Below are 17,419 nucleotides of genomic sequence, written 5' to 3'. Positions count from 1 at the left end.
AAGAAAGTGCAATACTCAGGGGCCACCTAGTAAGACTCAGGAGTACCGGGTGCCAGCTGGGTCTGGGGTGCTGCCCAACACCCACCAGGAGCCTGACCATCTCCCTGCCAGAGCTGAGGACACGCAACCATAGCTTAGGTCCAGTCTCCCATTGGCATTAGAGAGCTGGAGATGGTGGAGAGCACAATGGATAGGTACTTAGATACATGTCACTGAAGAGGCGAGGACAGTGTGTCTGAGCCCCCAGAGGTCTCAGGACCAAGCCGCAGCAGCCCCAAAACCACCGCCCTCCAGAGGATACGCAGTGTGGATGCACAGCATGTGCCGGCTGCAGCTAGCGGGGGCTGTGTGCACCCACTGGGGAAGCACTGCCCCCCGCCCACCTTGCCAGGGGACACCCAGGCCTTACATGAGCATCGTCCGCAGCTTCAGAAAGTCGTTGTGCTCGGGGTTCTCCACCTCCACCACACCCCACGGGTAGAGGCGCCCTCGGACCTTCTTGCCTTTGGCTTCAATCAGCTGGTTGGACCCCACCACAGAGAACGGGATGCTGGCCTGGAAAGTGACACGGCGGACAGGCTGTAGCAGGGAGCCCAGCGTTCGCTGAGAACACAAGAACACCAGCAGAGACCTGTCCGTCCACTGTCTACGACACGTTCACCTGGGAGCTAAGGGCACACATGCTTCATCTGGTAGTGTCAGACATTTCCCACATGAGACAATCAGGAAACAAACCTGCAATGACACTTCCACGCCTGCAGTGGAAGCCATGTCTAACATATTGAAAGCAAATGAGTACTGTAATTGGCCCAACCCAGACACTCTCTGAAGGCGAGCCTGCCAGATCTGGCCCTCTGCCCACTCTCTCCTCTCACTGCAGGGACCACAGGACACAGGAGCTGCTATCAATGTGCCCTGCAGCCAGCACTTGCCTTGAGGAGTCTTGTCTGCTCTTTAAAATCTTCATCTTCATCTGACTCTGCATCAGGTAAGTGATAGATTTTGATGTTATGTTCTTCAATTTCATCCAGAATCTGAATGGAAGACAAAACCAGGTCAAGTCTAATTCATCACATTAGAAATATATCAAAATTATTCAAATTGTCAATAAGAACCAGAATGGTTAAAGTTATTCTGAAACCATTTTATCAACATTTAAAATGGTCCTTAGGTGTGAAATCTTGCAATCTGACCTATCAACCAGGCCTACAGGAGAGGAGAGACGGGGCTGGAACCGAACCAGCAGTCCTCCCTCAGTCTCAGTGAAGAACCAGCACCCTGTGGCCACTGTGTGCTGGGCACGGCACCAGATGCCACAGGCCTGCACCACCATGGCCAAGTACACAGGAAGCAGCCTGCCTCCTCGTGGCTGGACTGGCTCTTTGATTTCAGAAGGATACAAATCCTTCTGTGGCTTGGGTCTTGTTATCACAGATCTTGCTCTCAACATACCATCTTTCCCAACTTAACTCCAGAGAAGACTCACCTCTGTACACCCTATACTTGACATCTTCCCCTTTCCACAAATCCCCATTCCTAAGTGGGACGAACTGAGCAGTCGGCATGGACTTGCTCTCCTCTTTGGTCCAGCCCTGAAGATCCCACTTGTGGCTCCACGCTGGCCTCCTAAGGCCAAGGCTCACACTGGACAGATGAGATGTGAGAAAGACTGAACAAGAAGACCATTTAAATTGGAGGAGAGGCGCCAGGAAGCGATGTGGGGGTGTCTACAGGCAGAGAAGCAGGGAGGGCAGAGCTTAGCAGTGCAAAGTGGACTCCTGGCTGCACAGGAAGAGGCAAGATCCCTGGAAGGAGGCAGAAGCCAGAGATGATGTGATCCTAGGAGAACCAAGGACACATCCTGGAGGGAAGGCGGTCAGTGAGCAGGGAGGTAAGGCAGGCTGAGAGCACAGCAAGCAGGCAGCCAAAGCCAGGGAGGGAGGCTGCCAAAGCCATGGGGCAGGGCTGGAGAAGGGCTGCAAGAGAGTCCACCACAGCTGGGGGAGGACCAGAGGACGGGCAGAGGTGCAGGAACTCATCTCATCTCAGGCCCTCAAGGTCTCAAGTACAGAACTAGGGATGAGGGCCAAAGCAATCTAACACTGACACCCCTCTCCTCCAGCTAAAGGAAAGTTAACACAACAATATAGAAAAGGTGTCGATTCCTTCACTAAAAATGCTCATTGTTAAGCAAAAAACATCTAAGTTTTCAGGCGCTCTCCCAAAAGCCCAAACATTTCCTAAAAGACTGGTAGGTACTTTAGATGATACGGAAAAGGGCAACAGCACTGACCACATACAGCTTACAATCTTATTGTGGCAAAAACATAAAGTCAAACTAGGAGAAATTATTTGAACACGCCAATATCTACAAATCCTGAGACTACCTGAAGTCAATGAGAGGGCACCAAGAAGACACCAGTGGACACTGCACACAGGACAGGACCACCAGCACTCAAGGAGATGAAATCAAACAAGCTCCCTCCTCTGAGGTGGGCAGAGCAGACTCACCTGGTCACCCACCCATCACCGCTGGGGTGAGCACACAGGGTGCTTTGGGAAAGTAAACTGTTGCTTATTTGGGGGGAAATTTGCCATCTTATGAAAATTTAAGTTCACATTCATTTCCCAAGAATTCATCTGATTTATACAACAGAACAACAAACATAACTGAGTTCCTACTATGTGTCAAGTGCTATTCTGAATTCTTGGAATACATTAAAGAACAAAGCAAAGAATCTTTATCTCAGGGATCAGGGTTGGGGATAAGGAGAAGCCACAGTACAAAATGCACAGGGACTTGCGTAGTGTGTGGGTGCTGTAGAAGTGCGCAGGCGGCATCTGAGAGCAACGCAGGCACCTGGGAGAACATTCTGGGCAGAAGGTGTTCTCTGGGTCTGAGGAATGGGAAGTGGCAAAGGAACAGGAAATTTGGTCAGAGATAAAAGGGGGCCAGAGCAAAACAAAAAATAAGCCAAATATCCAACAACAGGGAACTGGCAAAACCAACCACAGCATGTTCCTAAGTGTAGTTCTATACATCCAGTAAGAACCGTGGTGAAGCCATAGATAGTGAAGTTTAAAACATCCACTGGCTGAACAGTGTTCTGGAGGGACCACCGCTGACTACTAGCTGCTGTTTCTGTGGAGAAATAAAAGGACTCTCAGGTCAAAGGCTAGCACATGTAAGGTGTTTGGATTTTCTTAAGGACCACAGTCAGAAAAAGATAAATAATTTTTAAAAACATATATAGTCAACAAAGAGGCTTCAAGAGATACAGAGGAGAGGGCACTAAACAGGGCACCAGAGAAACACGGGGGCAGCATCAGAGCAGCTGGGTGCTGGAGTGCTGGGGCCCTGGCAGGCAGAAGCTGATGGGGCACTCTCCCTTCCACCCTGGTGTGGAAGCATTGGATAGAATAAAAGAGCTCCACCTTCAGCCCAACACTGGGGGGGTCTCCTTGCACCTAGCTACCTGCCATTCACCAGGGCATTTTTACCTAAGAAAATCTAATAAACTGAAATGTGATACTTTGTCGAAGGCAAAATGCTAGAAAACAAAACAGCAAGCATTAGGTGTGCTTTTAGTCCTGTCCCTAAGACTCAGGGCAGATGCTAGAGACTCCTCCTGCTCTCACTCCCAGGCCCCGGGCACCCACTGTCCCAAGCAGCAGCCAGGTCCAGGTGGCACTCACCCTCTTCTTCAACCGCTCCCGCTCCTTCAGAGTGAGAGTGTCGGCCTTCGCAATGACAGGCACGATGTTCACCTTGTTGTGTATTGCTTTCATGAAGGCCACGTCTAAGGGCTTCAGCCTGCAGGAAAGAACAGGGAGATCACAACATTTTTTTCTCTCAAAATCATCTCGATTCTTGTACTGCAACACACAGTCTGAGGGTGACTGCACACTTGTGCAGTGAGCCGAGTTTCCATGGTGAACGTTATTTACCCATGTCCAAAAGGTGAGATGAAGTAGAAGCAGCAGTGCACCCTGTTATCAATGATGTGCCGCCTGTTCAGTCCACTCTCATCATGCAGGTAGCGCTCAAACTGCTCGTCAATGTAGGAGATGATCGTCTTGAAACTGAAATGCAGACAGAAGCCAGCAGCCCCTAACTTCAAAGGGAAACAAGTCTTTCTCCCCCTTCCACCAAAGATACCAACCCAAAAATTCACTTTTAAATCAAGAGCACAAGACTTGACTCCTAGATTTGCCAACGGAGGTTTCGGGAAACTGCCAAGTGTAAACTCCCTTCAGTACCAGGAGTCAACAGCTCGAGAGGAACATGTTCAGTGGGGTCTGAGGGTGGCCCGTGATGCCAGGGTCTGCTGACCCTCCCACAGTGTGATAAAGAGGGGCTGAGAAGCTGAGCAAGCAGGAGCAGGAGGCATGGGGTCCCAGGCAGGATGATGTCACCAGCTCAACAGGACAGCACACCCACAGGACACTGAGACGGGAGTCAGGCTTAGAGGAGCGAGAGTCGAGGGCGTCTGCACAACCAAGGTGGATTCTCCACACAGCACAGCACAGGGCACACCATGCTCCTCCTCCTGTGCCTCACCTCCCTGTTGGTGAAGACAAAGTCCACCAGCACCCACCCACAGGCACAACTTTGGCAACCTGCAAACAGTGTCCCGCTTTCCATATGGAAAGGTACATGGTGACCTCTTATCCACTGCCCACATTCAACTCAAGTCCCTGCCCTGGTGACAGCTGGAGTGTTGCTCTTGCACCTCAGATCCCACTAGGTTGCACAGAGAGAAACCTCACTCCCTAGAAACATCCTCAGAAGATTAAAAGTTTAAAAGTCAGCATTAAATAGTTTTAAGTCTGCACTGAATGTTTTAAACTGCCTCACTGCTTTATGAGATAGAGCTACCGGAGCCACTCACTAACCACCACTCCCTAATGGCATCTGTGAACGCGGGCACAGAAGGAAGACCAGCTGGCAGTGCATGGTGCAGGACCCCTGGGCTATGAGCCCTGTGTGGCTGCATACCAGTCCCTGCAGTTGATGGCGTCCCCATAGCCAGGAGTGTCCACCACTGTAAGGCGCAGCTTGACTCCACGCTCTTCAATCTCAACAGTGGAAGCCTCAATTTGGACAGTTCTTTCAATTTTCTCTAAAAAAGAAAGAGAAAGAAACTTAATAAAGAAAATACCTTAAAAGCTAAGCCAGTATGCAAAGAGGAGAAATTACCTGTTACCAATGTTATTTTAAGTAATTTGGAAGATCACTCAGTCTCTTTGGAGGCAGGGGCTCAGAGGTAATGCAGAGACTGTCAAACAGTCCCAGAGTCAACAAGGGAAATGGAATTAAGATTGCCTTCCCTCCTTGGAAAGGTTAAAAACACCAACACGGGCCAGGTGCAGAGGCACACATGTATAACCCTGCTATTCCTGAAGCTGAGGCAGGCTGCAAATTCGAAGCCAGCCTCAGCAACTTAGTGATACCCTATTCCAGAGCAATACTTAAATAAAAACCACTAGGGATGCAGCTTAGTGGCAGAATGCCCCCAGGTTCAATCTCCAGCGGTGGCGGGGGGGGGGGGGGGGGGGGGGTTGTCGGAGGGGAGGGGAAGCAAGAGGCTGGCAAGTTCAAGGACAGGCTGGGAAACTTAGCAAGAATCTGTCTTTAAAGAAAAGTGGGGGTGGGGGGATGACTCAGGGACTAACTCAGTGGCAGACAGCTTATTTTATTTAGCATGTGCAAGGCCCTGGGCTCAATCCTTGCACCACACTACATAGACAAATAAAGACAATATTAAAAATGGTTAATTTGGGATAAGTAAGAGTCGGTGAGAGGGCTTGCATCCTTCTTGTGGCTGCCCAGGACCCAGGCTCTGACTGTGGGCTCCTCTGTTCACTGAACAAGCAGTGATGGATGCTGCAGCCATCACTGAACATTCAGATGCAAACAAGTCAGACACCTGCTGCTACAGGGACTATCCACATATGCAGTATTTTAAAAAAATATTTATTTTTTAGGTGTAGATGGACACAACACAATGCCTTTATTTTTATATGGTGCTGAGGATGGAACCCGGGACCCGCCCGTGCTAGGCGAGCGCTCTACCCCTGAGCCACAACTCCCGCCCCAACATATGCAGCATTTTCATGACATAAAACTTTCACTTGGTCCTCTTATCCAACAACATGGGCAGGAACCGTCTCTTACATTTACAAGAGGGACACATGGGTGTGTGTCAAGCACCTACACAGCCAAGGTGGCAAGGCCTCAGGTGCAGGAAGCTATCCCTAGGTGGAGTTCTCCTTGTGTTCCAAGAAAACATTAGAACAGAACATCAAAACAGAGTTAAAGGTGAAGTGTTCATGATGCACTCTTCAGCACATTCACAGAAGTACAGGGAGCACAGAGGAACTTTTTTACCTGCGGCTCCAGGTATGATTCTTTCTGGGTAGAGATCAGTCAGGAACAGGCTGTTGATGAGAGTCGACTTTCCTAGACCCGATTCACCTTTAAATGGAAAGCAGAGCCTGGTCAGGACCTCCTCCACAGGCCTGCCCAGTGTGCCACATGCTTCCGGAGGGTGAGCACGGGGCAGTCCTAGACGGGTGCCTCAGGACCACCACCCTGTTCTCCACACCGTGACCAGGAACCAGGCACCACCACCCCTCAGGCCCACAGAGGGGAAAACCCAGGCTTAGGGACAGGAACTTGCCCAGCTCAGGGAGCTATCCAGTTTGGATTGAGGTCTATGGGATTTGAGAACTGATTAGAAACCCAATTTCACCTCTTCACAAATTTATGGACTATACTTTGGAGTCGTTCTTTCTTTTGTGATAAACAGAATGCAAAGCAGGTTTCTGACAGGGAGCTCTGCTGACTCTCACAGAGCACTTGAGAAGACTCTGACACACCTGAACAACAGTGCCCCTGGCACTCCTGCTGCAGGGCTGGCCACCTGGCAGGTTCCCTGGCACACACTCCCATGTGACCTCCTCCAGTCTGACACACACCCCCCTTGCTGCCTCCCACCTGGCTTCCTGACCCGCTTTGTTTGAGAGACAGTACCAGTTCAGACAGTACACGCTCTCTAGAACGCCCCAGGTTAAGGAGCCCTCTTCAGCTACTCAGAATGTTTGACATTTAACTCCAAAAAAATACAAAATACCAAAAATTAAATTTTATACTGGAAGGAAGTTCAAATCCAATCGTTCATCACTGGTTGTCACCCAAGGCATCATTCTGCAAGATGCATGCTTCTGAGCTGGGCATGACATGTACCAGTGCTGGACCTTCCCAGGCCCCTGTTGACCTGGCCTCTGCTCAGTCCTGCACAGCATGGGAAAGGAGTACAGGTCTATTTTAAAAATCATTACTGGGAAAATCAAGGGAAAAGGTGAACTAGAAATGTGTACATACACAGGATCTGGACTGTGTTGTACGTTGCACTTTCCATAGGAGACGAGGACAGAGCTAGAGTTATTTGCTCAATATACCCAAATAAAACCCCACACCACCAACTAAATGGCCAACAGTTACTCTTAGCAAACCGTTTGGTGATCCTTCTACGTCACGTTCCATGTGAAGAGATGTTATCAATATTTACTGAGAGGCACAGTTCCAGGCATGGGGACAGGACAGGGAATGGGACAGAGCAGTCCCTGCTCACAGAGCCTTGCAGTTCAGTGGGGCAGACAATGAACAAACAGAACCGCCACCAACAGGCGCCCAGCAGAGGAAGGCACAGCTGAGAAGGGATGGTGCCCATGGAAATGAGGTCTGAGCAGAGGAGCCCAAGCTGCTGCTCTTGGGAAATGCTGCCTGTGGATACCTTCACTTAAGGGAGTGTGTGCATTCCCCTCGGCACAGTGACAGACATCTGCTCCTGGGCCAAGAGCATCATGCTGCTACTGGGCCAGCCGGAGTGTACCTCACTCCACCCTGGCCACGAGCTGTCACAACAGGGGAAATAAGACACATCAGGAAAGATTTAGATCAAGGTAGGCCCATCACCATCCAAAAACAATCACAAGACAGTGGGGTCCAGCAGTGTCATGTTCACGTACAGAAAAAAGCAAAGGCTGGCCGGTGGAGGCGCTCCCAGTCTACAGAACGGCTCCTGTCTGCACTAACCAGCAGCCCTGGGCCAAGCGGCACCATAAAGAAGACAGAGAGGAAGAAAGTCCAGCCTTTCAGTCCCACCAGGCAAAACATCACAAAAGTTTTAGATTTAATTTTAAGTCTTTAAATCTTTTTTTTTTTTTTTAAAGACAGAGTGAGAGAGGAGAGAGAGAGAGAATTTTTAATATTTATTTATTTTTTTTTAGTTCTCGGCGGACACAACATCTTTGTTGGTATGTGGTGCTGAGGATCGAACCCGGGCCGCACGCATGCCAGGCGAGCGCGCTACTGCTTGAGCCACATCCCAGCCCTGTCTTTAAATCTTAAGGAATCTCTCTTCATGTTAGTTTCTCGATTTTTGACCAAAATGATTACCACATGGCTTTCTCGAACAATACGCCAGGCCTTTCCCAGGAGGCTTGCCACACCACAGCCCCCACATGAGCTGGGTGCAGGGGCAACGGGGTGCAGGCCCACAGCTGCGTGTGCTTCTTCAGAAGCAACTCCCCGCGTGCAACCTGCAGCCACACCAGCCTCCGGCTGCTTCAGGTCCATCTCCATGTCCTCACGCTGCCTCCAGTGCTCCCTCCAAAATCCTCCAGTGAATTTGGTCATATTAACTATTGATTTTGGTCACATTAACTATTGATTTGGGCACATTAACCTATTGATTTTTTCATCAGGCAAAATTTGGCAATACACTTTATCTTTTTAATCTCACTTTTCTGTTTTTAAAATGTATTTCTTACATACGTGACAATAGTGGAGTGTATGACACTCATAATTATCCATTCACAGCAGTTTTTCGTAACTCTGTATATAAAGTATGTTCACACCAAATTATGCCATTCATTATACATGAGCTCTCTCATTTTTTTTTTGCATTACGATTCTTAATACACCTTTATACCACAATTTTTCATATCTGTTTGTACACAAGGTATGTTGACACCGAATTCACATCTTCGTACATGTATTTTGTATAATGATGACCGTCTCCTTCCACTATTCTTGCTATTCCCCTTCTCCCTCCCACCCCTATTCCCTATCTAGCGGTAATTTTCCTCCCATGCTCTCCCCTCCCTACCCTACTTTGAGTCACCCCCCCTTATATCAGAGAAAACATTCAGCATTTGTTTTTTGGGGGGATTGGCTGACTTCACATTAATCTTCTCGAATGTCATCCACTTCCCTGCAAATGCCGTGATCTTATTCTTTTTTAGTGCTGAGTAATATTCCATTGTGTATAAATGCCACATTTTCTTTTAATCCATTCATCCACTGAAGGATATCTAGTAGGCTCCAGTTTAGCTATTGTGAATCATGCTACTATAAACATTGATGTGGCTGTAACCCTATAGTATTCTGTCTTTACGTTCCTTGGGTATAGTCCGAGAAGAGGAGTAGCTGGGTCAAATGGTGGTTCCATTCCCAGCTTTCCAAGGAATCTCCATATGCTTTCCAAATTGGCTGCACTCATTTGCAGTCTCACCAGCAATGTATGAGTTTACCTTCCTCACCCCCCCATCCTCACCAACACTGTTGTTTGTCTTCATAATGGCTGCCATTCTTACTGGGGTGAGATGGTATCTTTAGAGTAGTTTTGATTTGCATTTCTCTGACTGCTAGAGATGGTGAGCATTTTTTTCGCATATTTATTGATTGATTGTATATCCTCTTCTGAGAAGGGTCTGTTCAGGTCCTTGGCCCATTTACTGATCGGATTATTTGTTTTTTTGGTGCTTGTCTTGTCGAGCTCTTCATATGCCCTAAAGATTAGAGCTCTATCTGATGTGTGAGGGGTAAAAATTTGTTCCCAGGATGTAGGCTCCCTGTTCACCTCACAGATTATTTCTTTTGCTAAGAAAAAACTTTTTAGTTTGAATTCATCCCATTTTTGATTCTTGGTTTTAATTCTTATGCTATAGGCGTCTTATTAAGGAAATTGGGGCCTGCCCCAATTGATGATTAGGGCCTACTTTTTCTTCTATTAGACACAGAGTCTCTGGTTTAATTCCTAGATCCTTGATCCATTTTGAGTTAACTTTTGTGCATGGTGATTCAATTTCACTTTGTTGCATATGGATTTCCAGTTTTCCCAGCACCATTTGTTGAAGACGCTATCCTTTCTCCAGTGCATGCTTTTAGCACCTTTGTCTAACATAAGATAGTTGTGATTTTGTGGGTTAGTCTCTGTGTCCTTTATTCTGTACCATTGGGAATGCCTTCAGTTTTTCTCCGTTTTAGAATGATGTTGGCCTGAGGCTTAGTGTAGATAGCCTTTACACTGTTGAGGTAAGTTCCTGTTATCCCTAGTTTTTCTAGTGTTTTGAACATGAAGGGTGCTGTATTTTGTCAAATGCTTTTTCTACGTCTATCGAGATGATCATATGGTTCTTATCTTTAAGTCTATTGATGTGATGAATTACATTTATTGATTTCTGTATTTGAACCAACCCTGCATCCCTGGGATGAATCCCACTTGATCATGGTACACAATATTTTTGATATGTTTTTTAATTTGATTTGCCAGAATTTTATTGAGGATTTTTACATCTATGTTCATTAGAGATATTGGTCTGAAGTTTTATTTCTTTGAGGTGTCTTTGTCTGGTTTTGGAATCAGGGTGATACTGGCCTTGTAGAATTAATTTGGAAGTACTCCCTCTTTTTCTATTTCCTGAAATAGATTGAAGAGTATTATTATTAATTCTTCTTTAAAGGTCTTGTAAAACTCGGCTGTATATTCATCTGGTCTTGGGCTTTTCTTGGTTGGTAGTCTTTTGATGGCTTCTTCTATTTCCTCACTTGATATTGGTCTGTTTAGGTTGTTTATATCTTCCTGACTCAATCTGGGTAGCTCATATGCCTTAAGGAATTTATCGATGCCTTTACTATCTTCTGTTTTATTAGAGTATAAGGTTTCCAAAATAATTTCTAATTATCTTCTGTATTTCTGTAGTATCTGCTGTGATATTGTCTTTCTCATCCCATATGCTAGTAATTTGGGTTCTCTCTTCTTCTCTTCCTTAACATGGTTAAGGGTCTGTCAATCTTATTGTTTCAAAGAACCAACTTTTGTTGTGTCAATTTTTTCAATTGTTTGTTTCAATTTCATTGATTTCAGCTCTGATTTTAATTATTGCTTGCCTTCTACTGCTTTTGATGCTGGTTTGTTCTTCTTTGAGATTAGTATGAGGTCATTTATTTGATGGCTTTTTCTTCTTTTAGGAATGAACTCCATGCAATGAATTTTCCCCTTAGTACTGCTTTCACAGTGTTCCAGAGATTTCAATATGTTGTGTCTATGTTCTCATTTACCTCTAAGAATTTTTAAAATTTCCTCCTTGATGTCTTCTGTAACCCATTGTTCATTCAGTAGCATATTGTTCATTCTCCATGTGAGGTAGGAATTTTTCTTCCTTATTATATCACTGATTTCCAATTTCATTCCATTATGATCGGATAAAATGCATGGTAGTATCTCTACTCCTTTGTATTTGCTAAGAATTACCCTGTGGCATAATATATGGTCTATTTTTTAGAAGGATCCATATGCTGCTGAGAAGAAAGTATATCCACTTGATGTTGGTTGATATATTCTATATATATCAATTAAGTCCAAGTTATTAATTGTGTTATTGAGTTCTATAGTTTCTTTATTCAACTTTTGCTTGGAAGATCTGTCCAGTGGTGAGAGAAGGGTGTTAAAATCACCCATGATTATTGTGTTGTGGTCTATTTGACTCTTGAACTTGAGAAGGGTTTGTTTGATGAACATAACTGCACCATTGTTTGGGGCATATATATTAATAATTGTTATGTCTTGTTGGTGTATGGTTCCCTTGAGCAGTATGTAGGGTCCTTCCTTATCCCTTTTGATTAACTTTAGCTTGAAGTCTACTTTATTTGATATGAGTATGGACACCCCTGCTTGCTTCCGAGGTCCATGTGAGTGTGAGTGGTATGATTTTTTTCCAACCTTTCACCTTCAGTCTGTGTATGTATTTTCCTATCAAATGAGTCTCTTGTAGGCAGCATATTGTTGGATCTTTTGTTTTTTTTTTAATCTAGTCTACTAGCCTATGACTTTTGAATGGTGAGTTTAAGCCATTAACATTTAGGGTTACTATTGTTAATCTCACTTTTCTTAAAAATTAAGCAACCATCCCTCGTAACTGCAGGTAGGACAACTTAATGCCAGTCTTCCCCATCTGACAGGAATCTCAGCCTCATGGTCACCAAGTTCTCTCAGGTGCAGTCTGTCACCTGGCTCCTCTCCTATGTCTTTACACAACTACACAACTTCCTCCTTGTTTCAGAACTCCTTATAGACTGCTTCCCACATGTGCATCCTTGTGCCTGCAGATGCTACACCAGTCCATGAACCTCACTTCTTTAGACCTCTGCCACAATTTTAAAAACTATGTCTCTGCTTAACATCCTTGTTTTCAGTCAGCTGAGCTGGTGTTTTCCCAGTGTACCATTTTTCCTGGGCCACTAACAGGATGATTTAAAAGTTAAAGATTCTTGTGGTTAGCTTTGTAGCTCTATTCTTCAAACTACCCATCGTTTCCTCAACCCCTAAGTGCCTGCTTGCTTTTAAACCAACCTTACTGAGGTAAAATTCACATTAATACACCATTTAAACTGTAGTTGGATTAGTAATGACAAGGTACATGCTTGGATAACCAAACTCCACTCAAGATATGGAACACTTCCTCAACCCTCTAGAGGCTCCCCATCTGTCTTAGCCATCTTGATTTCCAGGGCCCCTACAGGCAGATATCAACCCACTCTGTCACTACAAGGGGCTCTGGTCATTCCAGAGCTTCACATAAAGAGAAGCCTGCAGCACAGCCTCTTTGTATCTTACCACAGCGGAAACTCATCCCTGGACTGTGCCTAGCCGTCTGCTTCTTTGTACTGCAGGGCAATGTTCTAATTATGAACACACCCACTTGTCTGCTGCAAGAGACACCTGGGCCCGTTCCCGTCTGGGGCTGAGAGAGAGTCGTGTCAGTGTTCACATACAAGTCTGTGATGTGGGATGACTGCTTTTTTGTTTTGTGGTCCTGGGGATTGAACTCAGGGCACTCAACAACTGAGCCCCATCCCCAGTATTTTATTTAGAGACAGGGTCCCACTCAGTTGCTTAGCCCCTTGCCTTTGCTGAGGCTGGCTTTGAACTTGTCATCCTCCTGCTTCAGCCTCCCAAACCACTGGGATTACAGGTGTGTGCCACTATGCCCAGTGGATTACTGGGTTTTAACTGGTTTCCAAATTGATGGTAGCCTTTTGTATTCTTGCTATTAGCAGGGTTCTAGTTGCTCAATACCCGTGCCAACACCTGGACTGCCAGCTTTGACCTCTCTAGCCTTCTGTGGGCAGGGGTGGGAGGCCACCTGCCCATGAGCTGAGCATCCTCACTCAGCCTGGAGTACAGGGTGCTGATCTGGCACCACACGCCTTACACTATGCAATACAAGTGGCAAAGAAGTTTGCCCTAGCTCTGGACTTGGGCATTACTCAATGGGATTGGACAACCCCCCTTGAAACCTTATCCTCTGTCTTATTGGGTAAAGAACATTCTATATAAACTCCTTTTGTGTCCCCATATAAAAAGAAAGAGATTCTGGATGCACGCTCTATTCCAGCTGACCCTCAAGGTTGCCGAACCATCCTAACCTCAATATGAAAATTTCTTCTGTGTCCTGTGCTTCTCCACCATTTTTTTAGCTTAATGTTGAAGCCTGCTCTTTTGAACCCAGTTCATCTCGTAGCACAGGTCGAGAGTGAGAGGTGGGGGTTGTGCCTCACTGTGGTGTCCATGTGCAAATCTAGGCATGGGCTTCCTGACCAGCTGGTCCTCCCTAGTGAACTGTCTGTTCACATCTTTTGCCTGCCTTCTTCATCTGTTGTGCTGAGGTGTAAAAGATTTCACACATTCTCCACACGAATCCCTTCTCAGATGTGGTACTATGGACAGTCTCTCAATTTACGGCCTGACTTTTTCTCACTGGTGTTGTGAATAAATTAACAAAGCACAACTGATTTTTTCTTCTTTTGTGATTGCTGTTCTTCACATCCTAAGAAATCTACTTACCCCAAAGTCATAAAATTATGATTGTCCATTTTCTTCTAGAATTGTTAGTTGTGCATTTAAGCCTATGATCCCTTTCAAGTTAATTTTCTGATTGCTCATCCAGCTGTTACCTATTTCACTTTCTAGTCATCACGGCATCTTTGGCCTTCCACATGTGTCTCCTGCCAGGTTCAGCCATCTCCACGTTCACCTGGCCCAGGCAGTCCTGATCACGGCCGCCGAGTCTTGAAATCCACAGGGCATGTCCAACTCTGTTCTTTCTCTGAACTGTTTTGTTTACTCCAGGTCCCCTGCATTTGCATTTTGACTTTGGAATCAGCTTGTTCATTTCTATTTTTAGATAGTTTAGTGGGACTTTCATTGGGATCAAACTGTCTCCATGCACAATTTAGAAAGAAAAGGTCATCTTCATAGTGTTGATCTACAAGAGGAACAGATCTCACATATTCAGACTGTCTTTAAAAATCTCTCAACAGTATTCCCAGTACACATATCCTACTAGATCTACCACTAAACAGCACAAAATTTTTATGTTATTGTAAATGATACTGTTTTTAAAAAGTTAGCTAGTATTATCATGGTACTGACTTTTTAAATTCATTTTTAAATTGTTTGCTGGTAATACACAGAAATAAAGTCTATTTTTATATGCTAAACTAGTACCTGAAACATCACAAAAATTTACTTAACAGTTCTAGTGGTCTGGTGGATCTCTTAGGCTTTTTTACATATACAAATCACATTATATACAACTCAAAAAAGAGGTTTTACTTCTGGTTTTTCATGCATAAGAGTAAACATTCCCATTTTAGTACATACCCTTAACCCTAGGTTGAACTGCCTTCCCTTTTATTTCTAGTGTATTAATTTTATCCTTTAACACTGTGAATCTTACAAATGCACTTTCAGAGGACACGATTCTTTCTTTGTACACCACAGACAACACTGACTTTCTGACGATAAACCGGGTATTGCTGTGGTGAGCTCCATTCATGTACTCAGTTCTCCAATAACTTACTTGTTTGGAAATAATCTGTTCCAATGGGATTGCTGTATTAGGAAACAACAGGAGCATAATACAAATTTCACATCTGCTTCTGCAGTTTCATTAGTGAGAAGCCAGGGGAACCCAGAAAACAACACCCAGTGCCCAGCGACCTCCATCCACTGAATGCTGTCAGCCTCTCCAGAACCCTAGAGCCACAGCTCTCCATGGGGTCCAGACCCTGCCTTTCTACCACACCCATCATCCACAGCTGCGCTCTCTACATGCACTCCCACAGGCAAACGATGGCACTTATTCAAGACACAGTGGCTCCCTTGGCAGATTCGGCTGCGACTTAAACACCCCTTCCAGTATGTTCAAAAGTACTTGTCACCGTGATACTACAGGGTGAAGACTTTTAAGAGGTCACAGGGGCTCTGCCTCAAGAATGGATTGATCCCTCAGTCTTGTTATACAGTGGTCTATCTTGCCAGGTGGTGCCCTCTCCCACGTGACATCACAGCAAGGTACTCCCTAAATGTGGCCCTCTGACTTTGGACTTCCTAGCCCTCAGAACTGTGAGATATTCTCTTATAATCACCCAGTTGGTAGTATGGTCTAAAATACCACTAAAGGTATAAAACTGGCACCACTTGACGTACTCCAACCTTGTCTTCCGTGGGTCACTGAGGAAGGCTGTGTGTGCTGTGCCCCTGTTTTGCCGTTAGCCCAGGGGTTTTGATACAAGCTTGCATTCATGCTGGTTGGCCTGGAAGTGCAAGGATACCTTTTTATACACTGCTGAACTTCCACGACCCTAAGATGTCTCTGTCAGTGCTAACAAGTGCCAATCCACTTTTTTTGTTAACTGTAATGGGATAATGGGATAACATGAGATGGGATGTATTTCCTTCTTACCTGTTTCTGAAGTTTTATGAGACGTACACAATTTCTACCTCAAATGTTCAGTAGTAAAGCCATCGAGTCTAGAGTTTCTTCTGGGGAATGTTTTAAGATAAGTTCTACTTTTTTGGTATATAACTACTTGAGGGCCGGGGCTGTAGCTCAGTGGTAGAGCGCTTGCCTCGCATGTGGGAGGCACTGGGTTCAATCCTCAGCACCACATTAAAAAAAAAAAAATTTAAAAAAATGGAGCTTTTAAAAATTATTTTATTCCTTGTTTTCAGTTTTGTCTTTCAGGGAGTTTTCCTGTTGCACCCAATTATTTATTGGCAAGGTTGCTCATGTCCTTCCCATGACCTGTTCCATGACTGCAGGGTCTGCAGACTTTGTCTTCACTCCGTCTTCATAATTTGGTCTCTCTCTGCTCAATCAAGTCAGAGGTGATCCTGGAATAAATGTTACCAATCTGGCTCTAGGTCACCTTAATTCTCAATACTGTCTCTCTTCTCTTCCATGCTTCCTGCTCTTTATTATCTCATTCCTCTTACTTACTGAATTTAGTTTGTTCTTCATTTAAGTTTATGGTAAAAATTTTGGTGGTTCATTTTAACCTCCTTTTCTGGTTATGCATTTGAAGTCACACATTTTCCCTTAGGCAAAGCTGAGGTTTAATGCCACAAATGCTGATATGTTATTTCATTTTTCTTCAGCTTCATAATTTTCTGATGTCACTGGTCATCACCGAACATACTCTGTTAGTCCTTCACAAGTCTGCAGACTTTCTTGAGGTCCACACAGAACACCCCTGGTGAATAAGCCATGTCCCTGCAAAGGACACCTCAGAGTGTCACCTGGACCATGCTGCTGACACACCATTTAGGAATTGTATAAGCTTACTGGTTCTGTCTGACTTAACATGTTACTAAGAATGTTAAAAACTTGTAGATTCATGCCTTTTTCCTATCAGATTCTTCAGCACGTATATTAGAGCTTTGTTACCTTCACATTTACATGTTTTTTTTGGAAACGACTGATTCCTTTATCATTAGGGAACTCTTAAGGTTGCCCTATTCTACTCTCTCTTGATTACCTACTTACCTGCTTCCTAAGTAAACCTCCTCTATGCCTTTAACTGGCGCAAACTCGAGTTTTCTCCCATCACGCAGACCAAGAACCCTGCTGGTTCTAAGTCCAGTGCCCCCTTCTCTCTGGGAACTCCTCAAACCCTTCTTCAGAGACTGGTCTTCTCTGGTGACATCTCTTGGTGGCCCATGAGGGGAATTTTGGAGGCATCAACTTTGTGCAAGAAGGTTCAGGATAACAAGCAAGCACATGG

At 45.1% G+C, this 17,419-nt stretch overlaps 1 protein-coding gene across 3 annotated transcripts in view; it reads right to left on the bottom strand.

Annotated features, from left to right (window-relative positions):
* The window catches only part of SEPTIN2 (septin 2), a 36,772-nt gene that overhangs the window by 7,305 nt on the left and 12,048 nt on the right, over window positions 1-17,419 (bottom strand). For all 3 annotated transcript variants that reach the window (XM_081261035.1, XM_081261034.1, XM_081261033.1), the window contains 6 exons: window positions 6,392-6,478; window positions 5,000-5,123; window positions 3,949-4,083; window positions 3,697-3,814; window positions 933-1,034; window positions 410-555 (listed from right to left, as the gene is read on the bottom strand). In XM_081261035.1, coding sequence (XP_081117161.1) covers window positions 410-555; window positions 933-1,034; window positions 3,697-3,814; window positions 3,949-4,083; window positions 5,000-5,123; window positions 6,392-6,478 — 712 coding nt within the window. The remainder of the gene's footprint in view (window positions 1-409; window positions 556-932; window positions 1,035-3,696; window positions 3,815-3,948; window positions 4,084-4,999; window positions 5,124-6,391; window positions 6,479-17,419) is intronic.

Source organism: Spermophilus citellus (assembly GCF_964194105.1).
Source record: "Spermophilus citellus genome assembly, chromosome: 11".
In the NCBI taxonomy this organism is placed as follows: Eukaryota; Metazoa; Chordata; class Mammalia; order Rodentia; family Sciuridae; genus Spermophilus; species Spermophilus citellus.
The sequence above is the reverse complement of the archived record's forward strand: the minus strand, read 5'-3'. Positions and strand labels throughout refer to the sequence as shown.